We start from the raw sequence: 20311 nt of genomic DNA, 5'->3' as shown, positions 1-20311 counted from the left end.
ATTTATATAAATGATTTGGATGTGAGCATAAGAAGTATAGTTAATAAGTTTGCAGATGACACCAAAATTGGAGCTGTAGTGGACAGCGAAGAAGATTACTTCAGATTACAACAGGATCTTATTCAGATGAGCCAATGGGCTGAGAAGTGGCAGATGGAGTTTAATTTAGATAAATGCGAGGTGCTGCATTTTGGGAAAGCAATTCTTAGCAGGACTTATATACTTAATGGTAAGGTCCTAGGGAGCATTGCTGAACAAAGAGAAATTGGAGTGCAGGTTCATAGCTCCTTGAAAGTAGAGTCACAGGTAGATAGGATAGTGAAGAAGGCATTTGGTATGCTTTCCATTATTGGTCAGAGTAATGAGTACAGGAATTGGGGGGTCATGTTGCACTGTACAGAACATTGGTTAGGCCACTTTTGGAACGTTGCGTGCAATCTTAGTCTCCTTCCTTTTGAAGGATATTGTGAAAGTTGAAAGGGTTCAGAAAACATTTACCAGGATGTTGCCAGGGTTGGAGGATTTGAGCTATAGGGAGGTTGAATAGGCTAGGGCTGTTTTCCCTAGAGCGTCGGTGGCTGGGAGGGTGACCTTTTTGAGATTTATAAAATCATGAGGGGCATGGATAGGATAAATAGACAAAATCTTTTCCCTGGGGTGGGGGAGTCCAGATCTAGAGGGTGTAAGTTTAGGGTGAGAGGGGAAAGAAATAAAAGAGACCTAAGGGGCAACTTGTTCACGCAGAGGGTGGTATGTGTATGAAACGAGCTGCCAGAGGATGTGGTGGAGGCTAGTACAATTGCAACATTTAAAAGGCATCTAGATGGGTATATGAATAGGAAGGGTTTGGAGGGATATAGGCTGGGTGCTGGCAGATCGGACTAGATTGGGTTACAATATCTGGTCGGCATGGATCAGTTGGACCGAAGGGTCTGTTTCCATGCTGCACGTCTCTATGCCTCTATGACTCTATAAATAGCTAGGCCTTAGTACAGATTGATAAGTATTTGACGCTATTAACTTTTTATTTGAAGCTCTTTGGAAGTTGAAAGTTTGAGGTTTAAGTTTTTATATTCTGATATGCTTGTCTAGTCATGAATTGTATGTCTTGGTGTCCTGGCCAATGTATGTCTCTTAGACAACATCTGAAAAGAAATGACTCTGCTCATTTTTGCATTACTATTTACAAAAACTTTCAAATTATCTAATTTTTGTTGACTTTAAAATTACAAAATTACTGCTGGTTGTAAAGCACTTTAAGACACAGAGAAACTATTCCAGTTAATCTATACTGCCAATTCTCTGTTGGTTATTTGCAATTTGCACCATGTGGGCATTCACAACATTTCTAACATTTACTTGACGTGCAGTCACATAATTTCCCATATATAATAACTATCCAGACTGGTGATGTCTGCTGGTTACAGAAATACATTTAAAGGTCCACATCAAGAGTTTTGGAGCAGACCATGTCAAAAGATCTCTCTGTTTATCTTCTGTTGTCATGTACATGTTCACAGGGTGGAGTTATAAATATCCTGATGTCCTTAGGACACACATGATGTGCAGACGGAATCATTTGCATGCTGAAATTACAACTTAACTGTAACCTATAAATTACTTAATAATCTGAAAAAGGAACATAAATTTATGCTGGAACAAAGCACAAAAGTGGATTGAAGTGCACAACTCCAGCCGAAGAATTAGTACAAGCACAAGGAGTGGCCCCTTTATGTGCTATTGTTTGTGCAGAATTATTTGAATGTAGAATTCTCTCACGAATTCATATTGAAGCAGGGGCCATAAATTCTTTCCAATAGGGGTTTTAAGTTTATTGAGAAAAGATGTTAAAAAGTATTGCAACAGGGGAGAAGGTGAAACAAGAGTAATCTACCAACACATTTTGTGATCGATGGAGTTAATTGTATAAATGGTGACATAATTGAAATAAGGAATAAATTAAGAGTGGCGTTTACTACATTGTCGTATCCTCCAAATCACTCGAGCACTTTGTTTATGAGCAACATCTTATCCTCATCCAAACCCATCTAGGGAACAGTCTATTGGCCCAGACCTGTACATGGTGGTGGTACAGAGGGGTGAGATTGCTCTGCTTGCCAGCCTACGATATTGTATATGCCTGGGTGGCACCTCGACAGGGAGCATATCTGGTCTGCATGGACGAGTTGAAGTAAAGGTTCTCTTTCCATGCGTATCTTATGGCTCTGTGATATAGTATTTTCAGGTACATTAAAAACTAGCTGAAATATTTTTTCTTTATTCTTTTCTTGAGATCTGGGCATCGATGGCAATGCCAGCACTTGTTGCCATCCTTGATTGCCCTTGAAATTAATGGCTTGCAAATTAATGGCAGATATCCTTCCCCAAAGCACATTAGTGAAACAGACAGGTTTTTTTCAACAAATAAAAACTGAAAGAACTCCGGATGCTGTAAATCAGAAACAAAAACAGAAATTGGTGGAAAAGGTCAGCAGATCTGGCAGCATCTGTGGAGAGAAATCAGAGTTAACATTTTAGGTCTGGTGATCCTTCCTCAGAACTGATGGTAGCTTGGAAAATGTTGGTTTATACGCAGAAGATAGGGTAAGGTGAGGGGGTAAGAAGTAAACAATACTTGGGGATAGACCCCAAAGAGAGAGAACAGTTGGACAGACAAAGGAGTGGATACCAATCTGGCTAGAAGTGTGAATAGCTGTTAATGGAGACTGTTAGTGGCTAACAATAGGTTGTGTGTGATAGCAGACTATATTATAACAAGGCCTGGTATGTGGGTTGGGGACTAGGACATAGGAGAGATCAAGCCCTAAAGTTATCAAATTCAATATTGAGTCCAGAAGGCTGCAGGGTCTCCAAGCAGAAAATGAGGTGTTGTTCTTCCAGCTTATGCTGAGCTTCACTGGAGCACAGTTGCAAGCCTGAGTCAGGGATATTGGCCAGGGAACAGGGCGGTGTGTTAAAGTGGAACTGGAAGCTCAGGGTCATTCACCCTCTAGCCAGGTCATTATCCACTCCTTTGTCTGTCCAACTGTTCTTCTCTCTTTGAGCTCTATTCCCCCTTATTGTTTACTCCCTCTCCCCACCCTACCTTCTGCATATAAACCAACATTTTCCTAGCTTCTCCTGAAGACAGGTCACAGGTCTGAAACGTTAACTGATTTCTCTTCATAGATGCTACCAGACCTGCTGAGCTTCTCCAGCAATTTGTTTTTTTAAAACAAATGATGTTCGATCGTTACTATTACTGAGACCAGATTATATTAACTGAATTAAAATTCAACCAGGTACCATTTGAACCTATGTCCAGCAGCATTAGTCTGAGCCTCTGGATTACTTTCCAATGACATTACCAAGATGCCATCATCTCCCCAAGAATATATTCAGAGTAACATTACGACTTAATTATTCAATTTCCATTTGAGAGAAATGAACTTTCAGGGCTGCTGGATTGGGAGTGGGATTGCAACACCAGGTTATAGCCCAACAGGTATATTTGGAAGCACTAATATAACCAACCACCTGATGAAGGAGCAGCACTCCGAAAGCTAGTGCTTCCAATTAAACCTGTTGGACTATAACCTGGTGTTGTGTGATTTTTAACTTTGTACACCCCAGTCCACCAGCATCTACAAATCATGTCTACCAAAATGCTGCAATGTACTTGATGAACCTTAATAATCACATTATAAGGTTAAAAATCACACAACACCAGGTTATAGTCCAACAGGTTTAATTGGAAGCACACTAGCTTTCAGAGCGACGCTCCTTCATCAGGTGGTCGTGGAGGGCTCAATCCTAACACAGAATTATAGCAAGAATTTACAGTGTGATGTAATTGAAATTATACATTGAAAAATTGATTGTCTGTTAAGCCTTTCATCTGTTGGAATACAGTGACAGTTTCACTTCTTTCATGTGTAAATGACAAAACCTTTTTTTGAAAAAGGTTGCATTCTTGCATTAGCTGTTAACAATGGTGAATCAATCTAAACATCATGGCATAGACAGAGAACACAGGGGGCCAACACCTTCAACATATTGTCTAGCTATCATCATTGTTAACAGCTACCCCGAGAATGCAACCTTTTTTTAAAAAAAGGTTTTGTGATTTACACATGAAAGAAGTGAAACTATCACTGTATTCTAACAGATGAAAGGCTCAACAGACAATCAATTGTTCAATGTATAATTTCAGTTACATCACACTGTAAATTCTTGCTATAATTCTGTTAGGATTGAGCCCTCCACGACCACCTGATGAAGGAGCGTCGCTCCGAAAGCTAGTGTGTTTCCAATTAAACCTGTTGGACTATAACCTGGTGTTGTGTGATTTTTAACTTTGTACACCCCAGTCCAACACCGGCATCTCCAAATTATAAGGTTGTTTGTTTTGTTGCGGCTGTGATGCCCGAAGGAAGGTGAATGCTTTGAAATTTATTTTTGAATCCTTCCCGCCAGGTGACGCCAGTCTTCCCACACCCCTAAGGTGCGGCCATGGGGAATGCCCGGTAGTCGGCGCTAAGACCCACCGGAGGATGGCACATTCCCGACGGTTGAAGTGGTTTTTGAATGTGTCACGTGAGGAGCTCCGCTCACATGACTGTCCGCGCGGCTTCTTAAAGCGGAGCTCGAGTAGGTGTTGCCCAGTCAGGCAGGGGATGGCGGCGTCGAGGAGTGTGTGTGTATCACCACCACCACCACCACCACAACAACAGGGGCTCCGGCTTCTCCTCTCCGGGCTCCTGTTCCTCCTACTCCTCGGGCGCGGCACAGCGCTCTCGCCTGACGAAGAGGACTCGCCGTTCGGCTCCCTCTGGCCCTTACCCCAGAACGTCCACATTGAGTCCGAGCTTTACCGGCTGAGCCCCGCGACTTTCCAGATCGTCCACTCGCCCTGGTCCACCGCTTCGGTCGGCTGCTCCATTCTGGACAACGCCTTCCGCCGGTATTTCTACTACATCTTCGGCAGCTCCGCCGAGAGGAATCAGCTGGCCGGCAGCGATGTCGAGGAGTTGACTCAGCTGCAGGTCACTATCACTGGCAGTGACCCCCAGTGTAACCAACATCCCAGCGTCACTTCTGTCGAAACCTGTGAGTATTGTTCCGCCCCCTCCCCTGTCCTCCTGAGGGGGGGGGGGAATGGGGTAGAGGTGACACCCGGAAATGGTGCCTACCGATCTGCTTGGCGCCGTATAAATGCAACTTTTAAAATTCTCCCTTCCTTCTTTCCCCCCCCCCCCCCCCCAAAAAAACTTTCACGGAATATGGGTGTCCCTGGCAAAGCCAATGTTTGTTGCCCATTCTTAGTTCTGACTCTCCCTAAGCCACTTCAAGGGGCACTTAACTGTCAGCTCTAGGTCGGAGGTCACAACAGATTTCCTTCCCTTAACGAATTTTGACTTCTGTGGGAGTTTGAGTTGTTCCTGAAACGAACTTTTACAGTCTGTCCAGGTCAATCAATTGAGTTAAGGCAATGTTCCCAAAGTATGCAGAAGTAAAGATGCATGTATTGTTGCAACTTTTAAAATACACTTGAACAGAGGATATGACTCAAGTGCAGGCAAATGAGATGACTGACTTGGCATAAATAAGTTAAACCCAAAGGTGTTTCCATACTTTTGATTCTGGCTCTAACTTGCAGTAAAAGATAAAGCCATTACAGTCCATTGGGCTAGTCTCATTAGAGAGTGACTTGTGATGGCTTAGTCTAAGGTTCCCATGCCTTGGGTGAGGGAAGAAGTTGTGAAAGATGGTCCTTGTGGTAACTCTAGCCACCGTGGGAATCAAACCCATGTTTGCATCATTCTGCATGGTAAACCTGTCTACTGAGCTAATCACCCATTTCCAACTTTTTTGAAAACTTGATCACAAATCTGGAGATGTTGTGACATTGCTATGTTACCACTGTTTTCCATGGAAGGCCTTTCAAGGCAGGATGTCTTGCAGTATTAAAGCCAGTTATCATAAGTATTTTGTAGGGGGGGGGAGGAACTGCAATGAATCTGCAAAGCAAGCTCTCAAGACCAGATAATGTACCACTTTTTTTCTTACCAGGGTCATTGCTTAGAGTGGGACTAAAAGAATGAAACTGAACTAAAAGCAATAAGTTACTGAGCATGTACTGATAATGGCCAATGAAAGAAAAAAGTACATAAAACCATAGAAAATAGGAGCAGGAATAAACAACTTGGCCACTTGAGACTGTTCTGTCAGTCAATATGACTTGTGGCTGATCACTCAACTCTATGCTGTTCTTGCTTTCTACCTGTACCCTATGATCCCTTTAACCCTGAACTGTAGCTATTTAAAGGTTTTGACCTCAACTGCTTTTGGTGGCAGAGAATTCTAAAGACTCAACACCGTCTTGATGAAATTTCTCCTCTGTCCTAAATGACCTACCTTGCAACCTTGGACTGTGACTTGTGATTCTGGGCTCTCGTTATTGGGAATACCCTTATCATTCTCTAGAACCAAATTCTTTTAAAACTCTGACAAATGTAGTCCTAACCAATCAATTCCCATTGATCAGTCGTGCCATGTCAGGAATTGAGGTGACCTGTAGTTAGAACATCTTCCTTCAGATAAAATTGCACATCACTTTAGATGTGATCTCATCAAGTGACTAGACACTTGCCACAAGAGATCTCTGTCCATGTACCCTCCTTTAGCAATGAAAGCTAATACCATTGTCTGCCTACTGCATCTCCTTACTTTAAAAGAACACTGTCTTGATTCACCTCTTCCCTTTGCTGGTTTGTTGGCATCCAGGTAATTTGCCCTTAACTGGTTTTCAGTTATATAACTGACATTTAGCCACACTATGCTTCAACTGCCATCCATTTCCCCATTCACCCATCTTGTTCAAATCACACTGAAGCTACTCTGCATCCTCTGCACAGTTCACTGTCCCACCCAATGCAGTCATCTGCAAACTTGGTGATATTAAACTAGTTATCTATATTTATGGGGTCCAAATGCTGATCTGTGATCAGACTGCCACTCAAATGACACACTTAATACTTTGTTTCCTGACCTCCAGCCAGTTTTCAGTACACCACCCCAATCCCCATGTTTTTGATTTTTATTTTTCCATCCATGTCTCTAATATAGGACTTTGTGGAAAGCCTTCTGAAACTCCAAGTAACAACATCTGGTTTCCCCCTCATCAACTCTACTAGTTTCTAATAAATTCTAGTAGATGTCCCTTTTGTAAATCATGCTGACTGTGACTAAACAGTCACTTTTCTATGCTCTACTATTGAATTGTTTGTAATGCACTCTAGTATTTTCACTGACTACTAATGTCAGGCTAAGATGCTTATTGCTGTTTTCTCCCTTTTTTAATACTGGGGTTACATTGGCTAACAACAATCTGAGCTGTTTCAGAGCCTACATAGAATTTGGAAGATGACCAGCAATGTATCTGACATTTTGAATAGCATCTTGTGTGGAATCTTGGGAAAAGAACTAAAACAAAAGTTTAAAGTGAGGGAATGTGCAAAGGAGAGAGATGATAGTCATAGTGATAGCTGCCTAGGGCATACTGTCAGGGTAAGTGATAGAAGCAGATATGATTGCAAAGTTTTAGAGTCACTTGGACTGACATGAACAGACAGTGAATAGAGGCATATCTATCATGTGCAGGTAGATGGGATTAGTTTGAGTAGCATAATCTTGGCAAGACAAAGGCTGAAGGGCCTATTCTTGTGCTGTGCTGTACTGTTCTACATAAATGTTTGACATGATCATCTTGTGTTCCCAATTTGATAGCTGTCTCCTGCCTAATACCATTGTAGTTTTCTTTTGATTCTGAGAATAAAGGTGCTGAATCTCACTTGCCACCTTTCTTTTAATGAAGAATTTGATCTCATGGTCACTTTCTTCCTTAATGAGCTTCTACAGCTAGACTACCAATTATTCTTGTCTCGTTACACAAACCTTAAGCTAGAATGCCCTGTCCTCTAGTTGTTCCTCATACTTGTTCAGACTTCATAAACTCTTCAAGAATTATTCCAATCTATATACAAATTAAAGATGCCCTTAATTACACCTGTCTTTTTGCTTGCTTTTCTAATTTCTTGAGTGCTTTTTCCTGACATTAACTGTATAGTTTGAGTCTATATTCAACCCTCTGTTTTCCCCAATGGTGTTTCTTAACTGTGTACCTGTACAAATATTTAAAGCTGCATCTGCTAAGACACAGCACTGTCCTTTGCAGATAGTCAGAACATATATGCGTACTTGTTTCATCTCCAAATTAGAGCCATTTTCTGGTTCATTTCTCATGACATGCTTTGGCCAATCAGTGAACTTGTCTGATTTTAAAATTTGAACAAAGTTTGGCACTAAGCTGCCAGTCATCAACAATTAGTGGATTTTCTATGGGGATACCTTAAGACCATCTGTCAACCAGTCAGCAATATAAATGTTTTCTCTCTTTACTGAATTTCATTCCTGGTGATCATTTGTTGTCAGATAGGCTGCAGAAATGATTACAGGATATCTAGGGGATCATATTGGGAAAAGGCTTAGACCACTTAACTAACAAAGTAGACATAAGGAATTGTCTATATCATGAATGACCCATGTCTTGACCATTTGGCTTCCATGTAACTTTCTACAATTCTTCTCCTTGGCTAGCCAGCTTTATCTTCCTGCAATTATTAAACCATGGATGAATTGAGCCGATTACTTTATCTAGATTTACTGACTTTAAAAATGGAATGCATTTTAGGCCTTATTTGGTACTCCATGTGGAAAAACTGTGGCCTTGTTCAAAGTTGCTCTGTATTCTGACAGATCCCACTTCTAAATGTAACTAGAGAACCCTCTCATCTAGAATTTGATTATCCAAACAAGATTGCAAGGTCCTGATTGATTTAAATGAAATACTCTGTCCTTCAGATAATTGAGGTTCTTCTGAGAATTTGGCTCTATTACTATAGACAAAACTGACTATGTCACATGAAATATGATATATGCAACTAATTATCTCCCTTCACAACCAATGCAATGTTGTACTACAAGAATGTGGCAGATAACTTCCATGTGCCACACTCTAGCAGTAATTTGATTAATATTCAGTTGGGAATTTAAAGAATAAAGTTGGCCAAGCTACCATGGATCATTCTGCTACTGTTGTTCAAACCAGTATAGTTGAACCTTGCCTACATCTACTGAATAGGCAGGTCTGCTTTTTTTAATTAGGAGAGAGTGAGGACTGGAGATCTGAGCTGAAAAGTGTGTTGCTGGAAAAGCGCAGCAGGTCAGGCAGCATCCAAGGAGCAGGAGAAGGGCTTATGCCCAAAATGTCAATTCTCCTGCTCCTTGGATGCTGCCTGACCTGCTGCGCTTTTCCAGCAACACACTTTTCAGCTCCGATCTGCTTTTTAATGTCTGAACTGAACAGTGACACTGCCAATGTGGCACTCCTTCAGTATGACAGTGTCTGTTTGGACTTTGTACTTGAGTCCAGCATGAGGTTTGAATCTGGAACCTTGACTCTACAATTATTCAGTTATTAACTGAACTGCAGTTAACTAGCAAACATTTTAGAATTGCCCAAGAGTATGGTAATTTGGTATTTTGTCAATTAATTATTAATCTGTAACTTTATCAGAATCTGAGGATTTTTGTCTGTCTACTTTAATTTTCTCCTTTTTTAGATGAGATTGTCGTTACTCAACCAGTAGCTGTCCTGAAATCTGAAAATGTGTGGGGTGCACTGCGGGGTGAGTGTTAGCAAGAGAGCTTATCTTTCTATGCACTAGTGGTTTTGTATTTCAAATAATTGTAGAATACAGAAGAGGTCCTTTAGCCCACTGAGTCTGCACTAAGAAAAACTTCTTGATCACTTTCCAGCACTTGGTCCATAGTCTTGAATGTTAACATTTCAAGTGCTCTTTTCCTTAAAGATAGAGACTACTCTCTAGTGAATGCATTCCAGGTTTCTATTACCCTCTTGAATTTGTATACTCAAATCCTCCTAACCTCTTGCCTTTCACCTCTAAAAGCATATCCCCTTGTATTGATGACTCAAATAAGGAGTGTTTTATATCTATCCTGCCCATACCCTCCATCACCATCTCAATAGGTCACTTTTTTTCCTGAAAAAGAACAATCTGAGCAGTTTAACTAGGAGAGCTCAATCTCCAGTAACATCCTGGTGAATTTCTTCTACTTTACCTCCAGTACAATCAATCTTGCTATATTGAGCAGAACTGCTGACAGTAGTCAAAGTCCTGAAGAAAGATTACACCTAAAACATTGACTTCTCCACCTGATTGCTGCCTAGCTTGCTGTATTCTTCCAGCCTCCTACTTGTCTACCTATACTCCAGCTATGCTTGTATAGCTCCGATGTGACTTTCCAACAGACATTCATGAAGTGCTCTCGTCTTGTTACTAATTCTGAACACTACTCCTTTTATTTCCCAGTGTAAAGCTTCATCTGATCTTCTACCAATCTATCTATATCCTCCTGTAACAAGACTTTTATCAATTAACTTTTATCAGCTAATCTTATAATATGCAAACTTATTCTTTCACCCTGTGATGCTTTCTGGATCATTTTTATAAAGCAAAAGGAACCCAGCACCCACCCATGGTATGCTGCTGGACACCAGTCTTCTGCCACTGCTTTGTTTCTTACACTAAGCCAGTTTTGGATTGTGGTTTTTTACTTTATCATTTTCCCACATTGGCCTTTTTAAAAAGTCTTTACTGAATTTTAATTAACTGCACTGTCTTGTAGACACCTGGTCACCTCCTTGCAAAGCTGTCCAAGTTTGACTTACCTCTGAAAAAGCCATGTTGGCCATATTTGGTCATTCCCCTCCAAGTGGAGACTGATTCTTTCCTTCAGAATTTTCTCCAATAGATTGACTCTGGTTTATCTCCATTGCCCTTGTTGAAAATTGGAGGTGCCACAGGTAGTGTGGCTCCCTTTTTTGGTCAGAAAGGAATTTAAAATTTGGGTCAGCCATCTAACTTCCTACCTTATCTCTTGCAGCATCCTGGGATTCAAATCATTCCACACCTGGGATTTCTTGGCTCCTAAGCCTGTCAAAACCACTTCCCTCTATCAATGCTCAGGAACCTCAGTCCCTCTTGCCAAATGTCATTCAGCTCTGTAGTTTTGTTATCATGGTCCTTAATGGTCATGATTCTTTCCTACTGTTTAAACACTTTATACATTGGTATAATGCATATTATGTTTAATTCTTCTTTCCCCTTTTGTTGGGAAAGACAATGTACTTTTGAATTTAAATGAAGCTTAATCAGTCACAAGTACTTTCCCACTAGGAGACACCCTTAATTTAAGGTTGGTCCTAAACTAAACCGGAAAGACCAGTGGTCTGTTGCTGAGCAAGAATGGGGAATACTAGAGGTGATTTGGCCTCTTATTAATAGTATTCTCCAAATGAAAACAAGTGAGAGCTTTTAACACTGACATTCTCAATGTTTGCTAATCATCCAGTACACTTGGATGCTCAATGAATCTGCCCCCACCATATACAGGCAGTCCATTCAGACACTAACAAGCTACTCTTGGGGAAGGGAGGGAATGTTTACACCAATTTTTCTTGCAAATCATTTTGGATCTGTGTGCCCCTAATTGATGCTTTTTCAAGCAGCTGTTACTCTAGCCCCTTTGTGACTTTGGAAACTTCTCAGATCTCCTTAACCCCCTTTGCTCTCTAGGGAGAGTAGTCTCCATTCCTTCTATCCATTGTCAACTGTAATGCCTGGGGGTTTTAAATTGAGGTGAACTGATCTGCATGGTTAACTAATACTTATTGTTTCTGCTGACATAATCCAACATTTTAAATTACTTAATGAGAAGTAAAAAACACTGCTTGGCAAATGATTGACTTTTTTTGTGGGATAGCTAAATGGTTAACTTTTAAATTTTAGAATTTAAGTCATGTATATTCATGAGTACTTAAACAATTTGTTTCAGGACTGGAGACCTTCAGCCAATTGGTGTATGAAGATCAATATGATACTGTAAGCTATTTTAGGAATTTTTGGCTTTGCAAAAACTAGATTTCCATGGCACTCATCAAATGTGTTAAATTTGTCTGATATAAGAGTTTATACTTCTGACATAAATCTTTTTTTTTAAGAAATCTAAATACAAACTTAATCCAATCAGTTAGCATAAATTGTTTCAACTCACTGCTAAACAAGTATTTATGTACCAACTGTAAAATTGCAATATTGTTTTTGTACAAGTGTCTATCAATAACCCTATATTGTAATTCCCTACTTTACTGAACTTGCTGATTCATCATTGAGATTACTTTTCAATTTAAATTGCTTCTAATAAATGGAGACAATTTAAAGTGGTCATCTCTATTTGTTATACCAGAACAATATACATTCCTCAGATCTGTCATTTAAACAAAGATTAATACCAAACTTAGTAAAATGAGTAAGCTTCTGGTGCAGGCAGCTGTAACTTAACATTAAGTTTGTGTGCTGCTATGCAGATGTTTGAAGGACCTAATCTTAAATCCTGTGCAACAAAACTAAAATTCAAGGGTATATTTGAAAAGCCACAAAGCTGAATGCTTAAGTGAACAAACAAGATTTCATCTAATGTGGGCTGTGGTAAGTTGGTGAAATGAAATTCTCCAACCTGAAGTTTGTTTTTAAACAAAGTTTGAATGGAGTAAAAAAAACTAAGAATCAGCAAGAGGCTTTTTATGCATAATCTCATTACAGAATATCACTTCACCTTTTTATATGCAGTTTGCTATTTTTATCAGGTAGCAGAAAGAAACTTTATGGTGACTGAGTTTTATGTCATGAACTGATATCTAGTGATAACTTGTTCCTTCACAGCCTATTTCTTGCCCAGCATTCCAACATCTCAGGTTATGCTCCATAAATAACCACTTGCATCTACCTTCAGAGTTTGGCATCACATATACCAACCTCACCATCTATAATTCACCTATAATTTAATTCAGACTCTGACTTTGTTCACTTGAAGTGCTGCTGCAACCACTTGTCTCTGGGGCCCTTAGCTTGTTGTTATAGTTGTTCACTTTTCATCTTTGCTTACAAATGCCTTGGCTTTGAACTTTGCTGCCAGAGTTAGACTTGCAGCTACCTATACTTCTGTCTTTAATGCAGATAAAGCCTGACTGGTTTTTAGTGATCAAAGGGGTGGCTATGTTGTTTTTGCAGCACTTAAGCAAATTGCCATTTTTCTTGGTCAAAGGAAATAAGTTGGGGCGTGTATCACTAGTCACTGCATGCATTTCAATGGAAAAGCAATAATGGCCATGTCATGATCATGACCTTGATCATAGTGGTCTCTGAAGTAAGATCTGTCCCAGACAACCTTGGCATCTGTAATCTATCATAAAGGCAATCCAGGATCCTTGAGGCTGCATTGAGCAGGCTGATTTTGTCTCCTTGCTGTTAACAAGAAACACAACATAGTATGTAATACTACCTTTCCTCTCATGGAATGAGGTTTCAGGAGATCCCACTGTCTTTACAAGATCTGATTTGTGCTACACTATCAGAATAACATCCTTGTGTCCAATATCTATGAAAATTCCATGATGCTGCTTTGTCAGTCTTCTATGATTAATTGTATCAAGAAATGAATTCTGCCTGCTTACATTAACTAGGACACATTCTACTTGTATTTCCCTACCCTAATTCATTTGGATTTATGGCCAGTGTACAACACTGTAGTTAGACTGCATTTGTACAGTGAATAGTTTTTGGGCCCCTTCAGTTAACTATACTGCTTTTGGAGGCTGTCCAGAGAAGAATGGCTGAGGCCATTTGAGTTTTATTATGGGAGTGGTTGAGTAAGCTGGCTCTGTATTTCTCCTAAAAGAATAGGAGCCTTCAAATATGGTGGGGATGGGGGAAACCTTGAGCAGATAGATCTGGGGAAAGTATGGGTCAAGGAGTTCCTCTTTTTTTTTCCCTGCATTAAGAAACTCCTTGGGTCATAAATATATGGAATCCTTAATCAGTAAGTCTTTACTGAATCTGATAAAGTATATTCAAGGCTGAGATATTTTAATGATTTTAAGAGAATTGTTATGGGGTGGGTGCAGAAACAGCAGGAAAGTGGAGTTGATGATTTCATATCTACTAATACCTTTTGAACCTACACCCTCATTCAATGGGTCAAATGACCTACATCTTCTAATTTACCCAACTAAAGATCCCCTTGGGTGCCTAGAACATATAAGGTCTATAGTCTTGCTCATTTTCAGATGAGTGAGGTGTTTTTACTACAGACCAGGGATACCATCAGAACTATTTTTAGGTAGCTGGATGGCCTCCTGTATCCACTAAGCTCTAGTTACCTTTTAACTCAACTGTATCAAGACTGTTGATAATGTTGTAGTCGCAGCTTTGCAAGGACAGCTGGTGTTCATCAGATGTATGGTGCTTTAATCTAATCTCCATACTACATTGAGTCTATACCATAACATCAACAAATAATCTCTGGTTTTGGTACTGAGTGATCATCAGTGCTACCTCCGTTAGAGGCTTGTGTAAAATACCCTAGAAGCTACCATGATAACTTTAATAATTCTTAGCTTCCTGTTACACGAAGATTCGCATGCTTTTTCAAGGATAGCTGCTAAGATGATACCTATATCTGTAACTATGATTGATGTCTCAAGGCTCAACCTGAAAATAAGAGTAGGGTTCTTCTTATACCCCACAAGCAGACAAAATCCACTCAGAAGCCAAAGCCACTTTCCCTTACATCCCCCACTTTTCCCCCACCCTTGGTATTGTGGTAGCCCACCAACACACTAAAATAGCAGCTAATGAACTTAAAATGTCCAATACAGGTAACAAGCAAAACAAACATAATTTACAAAATACTTTTTAAGAACTGTAACAAATACTACATTGGACAAATGGGGGGGAAACTAGTCAACAGGGCACATGAACATCAACTAGCCACCAAAAGACATGAGCTGAAAATGTGTTGCTGGAAAAGCACAACAGCTCAGGCAGCATCCAAGGAGCAGGAGAATCAACGTTTCAGGCATGAGCCCTTTTTCAGGATCTCCAGCATCTGCAGTCCTCACTTTCTCTTACCAAAAGACATGACCCACTAGCACTGGTATCCTTACAGATGAGGAAGGACGCCACTTTGGTTTCAATACATCCATCCTCTGACAAGCCAAGCAGAGACATCTAAGAGAATTCCTAGAAGCATAATATTCCAACTGGAATGCTATCAATAAATGCACCAATTTGGATCCCATCTGTCATTCTGAGAAAAGAACATGAAATGACATCACCACCAATCCAAGGAAACCTAAACACCTAAATAGAAAGTGGGCCATAACACCTGTGCTTCACTGGAGGCTCACTGATATTACCTAGTATAGTGATGAAATGTCCAAAAATGAGCCTTCCAGCTCACCGAACAACCTTGCATTCACAATGCTGCTTTTTGTAAGTAGTAACAGCTTTTGAGATTGAAAAGAACCAAGAATCTTTCAAGTTATGGTGGTTGCCTGATTAAAAGCTTCTGATTAAGCTGCAATGATGAAATCAGCAGAATTAGCAAAAGGAACACACCCACCCCACCCTTGTTCAGGTGTGATAATCTGATTATGGACAGTGCTCTGTAAAAGGAACTATTCACTACTTTGAATGTATTCTCATTGAGGTGGACGTGCTGGTGTTGGACTCTGGTGGATGAAGCAAAGAATCTCATGACACCAGGTTTTAAGCCTTTTAGACTGTAACCTGCTGTTGTGATTTTTAGCCTTATTGAGGGAGTTGGGGCTTCTTCAACTGAAAACTCTGTACTAATTTTTCCACTTATTCAAAATACCTTTGTGCTCTTTCAGCCTCTCATTAATAAAACTCAGATTTTGGATTCTCCAAGATTTGCTCATAGAGGAATTTTACTTGATACATCACGGCACTATTTACCTCTTAAAGTAATCCTTGAAACCTTGGTGAGTACCTCTAGTGAATGTTAGTAAACTCCTCCTCCATGCATTTTATAATTTTGTAATTCTAAAACTGGGATATTATATTTAAAGCTAAGGGAGAAAGAACTTTGAATCTGAAATGGAAATCAGAAATAGGCAATATGCCTGGTAATTTCCTTTTTTTTTGAAGGTGAGATAATTGATGGGTTTGTCTAGCTCTAGTTTCTGACCTGTTGAAATTCTTCAGTGCCAATTTTGCTTTTGAAAACCACATCAGAGTTCTACAAGCATAGAATAGCACTGGAAAAACAAATCACAAATTACCCTTCCTACAATGCAAGTAATCTCTCTAGTTTACTCCATGAACCCTTATGATTTTAAGAATATAAGAAATAGATGCAAGAGTAGACCAGTAGGTGCTTCAAGTCTGGTCTGCTATTCAACATGGCTGATCTGCCCAAGACCACAACTCCTCTTTTATGTCAGTTTAGTGAAGCAACCAGCTCCCAGATATTTCTAAAATCTATCTCCTCAAGTACGTTCAGGGAGAGATTTCAAACATCTCCTCTAAATCTCCACTGCTGAAGAAAAATAGCCCTTTGTCTCCCATTCTATCCATGTGTTTGTAATCCCACTTCACCAGAACACCATGGATCTAAAGCTTTTGATGACTGAATGCTTTGTTTCTTAGAACAAATGTTTAAAGGTATAGCATTAGATAAAGCTGCTTGCACTTTTTCTAAAGGACTTGCAGCTACACGCCAAAGAGTCGGCATCAATGCTATAATTTGGAGAATACCTTTTAAAAGAAAACAAGCCAGCTATTAAAATTCTAGCTTTAACTTTATGCTCAATTGTGAAATAAGATTTGTTGTTTTTCTTTTAGTGATTTAAGTGGTTCCATGACTAGTCTGATGTTGGCCATCTCTGTCTCAGCCATATCTTTTATTAAATATTACCTCCTTTATAGCTTTCTGTGCTAATGTTAATATCCATTTGATTAGAATAAGCAATAAAGTGGCTAAAGTTAACTGTTGTAGGTTTTAGAAGCTCTACCTCATAGTTCTGTGCTTTTCACTTATTTCAGGAGGCTATGTCATTCAATAAGTTTAATGTTTTCCATTGGCATATTGTGGATGATCCATCATTCCCTTATCAAAGTATCAGCTTCCCTGAGCTGAGTGCACAGGTTAGTAAAGGCATTTTTACAATTTTTTTAAAAATTACTACTTTAAATACAGCTTTGTGATTGCAAAGTAACTTTTATACAGTTCAATGTATATGATGTGCGAAAAAGATTATATTTCCTACATAACTGACAACCTTTTTATACTGACCAGCTTGGTTCTCAACATGGTATCAAGCAACCTAAACTTTGGCTCAGTGCAAATTGTATATACTTATGATTCCACAATTGATGCAACAGTTCTGCTCCTATTGACTTTGTTAATTTTCAATATCAGACGAACCTGTAAAGTTACCTTGCTATTTCCTAATGGGGAAAACATTTTAGAACTGATTCTGCTATGTTGTAGAAGTCTGTAGTTACCAGAGCAAAGTAAAGTGAAATTCTGTTCAAACATTAATCTGCACCTTTTTTTTTTGCCTTGTAATTACTTTTATTCTGTATATTTTAAATTTATATCATATTTGATAAATTGTGTTGGAAAGCCACCTCTGTAGAAGTATTCAAATCCACCTCATTTGACTTGCCATGGAGTGCTACACTGGGTGATAAGCATTAAAGCCCAGTAACCTTTTGTGTATGTAACAGCTTTCTTGAATTGTAATCAGTTGAATAAGGAATAGACATTCGTTCTGCTGCTTCATTTAAGCCACCACCATAGCTTGAGATGGATGAAGTATAATTATTGCATTCAGTTCTGGGGACCAGCCTTTTCTAGTTTAGTGACGAAAGTGATACCTTACACCACTTCTTCTGTCTGTGGACTTTTATCTTTATCTTTATATATTTTCATCTAACCCATTGTTGGACAACTGTTCTGCAATTTGACAAACAGAATAGTGACTTTGTTTGTTTAGTAAGAATAGAACCTGTTGTTGTGAGCTTAGTGTATGGGGTGATGTGTGAATCTGAAGGAAGGCATGGGTTCAGGTTTGGTAAAATGAAGGATGGATGTTCTAACTTAAGTAATCGTCAGCAAACAGTGGAGCAAGTTTTCTTGGTGTCAAGATTCATCTGCTGTTTGGATTTTTTTTTGTAGTTAAAGGGCAGTTTATTGACTATGGCAAGAAGCTAGAAATTATTTCTGTCAAACCAGCTTGCTTTTCCACAACTGCATCATCCTGGATAGCAAAGGCTAATTGTACGTAATGCAGTCTATCCAAATTTGGCAATAATGGTTAAACCAGTTATGCATGCAATAAAGTACGTCTCTTGAATTCATTTGAATGTGGGAAAACATCACCCTCTGCCCATTGGATACAGGATGCAATGTAGGTCAAGCACACAAAAAATTCTCATCCTCCATGTTGCAAGCTGCTTCATAGTCTTGCCCTTCTTTCTAGCTTCCTAATATATTCCAGTCCGATCATGAAGCAAATTTGAAGTCCCTAGTTTTGCATTGGTTCCCTTGGCTGTTCTTTAGAATCTATAACTTTGTTTTGCCTCATTCTTTTGGTGGTGTTTCTATTGAAATATCTGAATTCTGTTTCTTATTTGCAATGAATACTTGCCATTAACCTCCATTTAAGAAAAAATATCTTTGTCCTTGCTCTGTAGTCCATCATCTTTCCATTTCTCAGAAGTAGAATCTGACTCCATATCCACCAGACATGTTGGTTTTATTAATACTGTTCAGTAGAATATTTGCTTTGCTAAGTGCAGTGTTTTGAAGGGGATGTTTAAGTACATAAAGTAGGCCATCTGGCCCCTCAAGTCTGCTCTGCCATTCAATAAGATCATGGATGATCTTTTTGTGGATTTAGATCCACATACCCACCTATTTACCATAACCCTTAATTCCTTTACTATTCAAAAGTCTATCTTTGCCTTAAACATTTGAGGCAGCCTCAACTGCTTCATTGGATAGGAAATTCCACAGATTCACAACCCTTTGGGTAAAGCTCATCCTCGACTTTCATCCTAGATCTGACACCCCTCATTTTGAGGCTCTGCCCCCGAATTTTAGTTTCATCTGCCAGACAAGATTTCCCCCAACGCATTCTGTTAAATTTCAATGAATATAGTCCCAGTCTATCAAATTTTTTTTTTCTCACTTTTTACCTTTCTTTAAAAGTCTGAATGAAATATATCAAAACTCTAGTTGGTATTCTTGTTCAGCTACAAGTTTTTTTTCTGATGTTTAGTACTGACCCACTGTTCTTGGCCCCCTCCCTTTATATTTTGTAGGGTGCGTACCATCCAGTCACACACATTTATACATTGGCAGATGTGAAAATGGTTATCGAGTATGCTCGTGAGAGAGGGATTCGGGTCATCCCAGAGTTTGACACACCTGGGCACACACAGTCTTGGAGAGGTGAGTGAATTATCACCTAACTAAACAATTTTGCCTCTTTTTGTAATTTTATTTGTTTAGAAAAATGCCTTTGTCAACTATGCAGTTCAGGATGTTAGTAAACATATTAGTCCGTTGTAGTTCATCCTGATTTTTGGAACTTTAGGCAACACAGCCTGTTTGTACTGAGATGCATTTGTAATCCGTTTTCAGAATCTGGAGATTTTCCTAACTTTATTTGCAGAAACTTGAACTATCCTTCATCTAAAACAAAACTGGGAATTGGTTTATCAGAATATTTTGGATATTTTGTAGTGAAAGGAAAATTAATTTTAGACAGGTATATTTGTGTCAAATAAAACCTATCCAAAGGTCAACCACCCCTAGCCAGGGGGAGGGATGCAGCTGAGCTTAGCAACCTACGTCCTTCAGTGCTCGGGGTCAGAGTTTTTTTTTGAGAACTATTCTTGCATTGCATTCCAGTTCTAAAGCCAGGTACAGAGAGGGTGAAGAGACTTAGTTGTCTGAGAATTATTATTAGAATACAATGTATATGGTAAATCATTGCTCTCTTGGGAGTGATAATGGGTGAAGAAGAAAAGGTGCACATAAGGTTCCAGATTAGAACACTTCAATTTCCAAATTTTGGTCCCACGGTTTTGGAAAAAAAGTCACTGTACAAAAGTGTCCTCAGCTTTTTGTTTTTAAAATGTTTATCAGCATATTAACTTTCAAAAAAAAAAGGAAAATTTTAAGTTGAAAGCTCACTGCTATGTAAAAACTGTGTAGGTTAAAGCCTACATAATGGATCGTGAAGTGACACAGTAAAATATTGCCCTTTCACTTCATCCTCCCCCCCCCGGGC

The 20311-nt window shown here is 39.3% G+C and overlaps 1 protein-coding gene across 4 annotated transcripts in view; it reads left to right on the top strand.

Moving 5' to 3' along the window:
* Nucleotides 1-4629: 4629 nt before the first annotated feature.
* The window catches only part of hexb (hexosaminidase B (beta polypeptide)), a 43603-nt gene continuing 27921 nt past the window's right edge, over nucleotides 4630-20311 (top strand). Inside the window, exons 1-6 of one of the 4 annotated variants that reach the window (XR_011952377.1) lie at nucleotides 4630-5109; nucleotides 9684-9749; nucleotides 11980-12026; nucleotides 15878-15988; nucleotides 17052-17153; nucleotides 19338-19467. Coding sequence is in view for 3 of the 4 variants with exons in the window: in XM_072548036.1 (XP_072404137.1) it covers nucleotides 4677-5109; nucleotides 9684-9749; nucleotides 11980-12026; nucleotides 15878-15988; nucleotides 17052-17153; nucleotides 19338-19467 (889 nt within the window). In the remaining variant the exon portion in view is untranslated. The remainder of the gene's footprint in view (nucleotides 5110-9683; nucleotides 9750-11979; nucleotides 12027-15877; nucleotides 15989-17051; nucleotides 17154-19337; nucleotides 19468-20311) is intronic. The other 3 variants (XM_072548036.1, XM_072548047.1, XM_072548058.1) reach the window with 3 other exon arrangements.

The sequence above is a fragment of the Chiloscyllium punctatum genome, chromosome 2 (genome assembly GCF_047496795.1).
Source record: "Chiloscyllium punctatum isolate Juve2018m chromosome 2, sChiPun1.3, whole genome shotgun sequence".
Taxonomy (NCBI): Eukaryota; Metazoa; Chordata; class Chondrichthyes; order Orectolobiformes; family Hemiscylliidae; genus Chiloscyllium; species Chiloscyllium punctatum.
The sequence above is the reverse complement of the archived record's forward strand: the minus strand, read 5'-3'. Positions and strand labels throughout refer to the sequence as shown.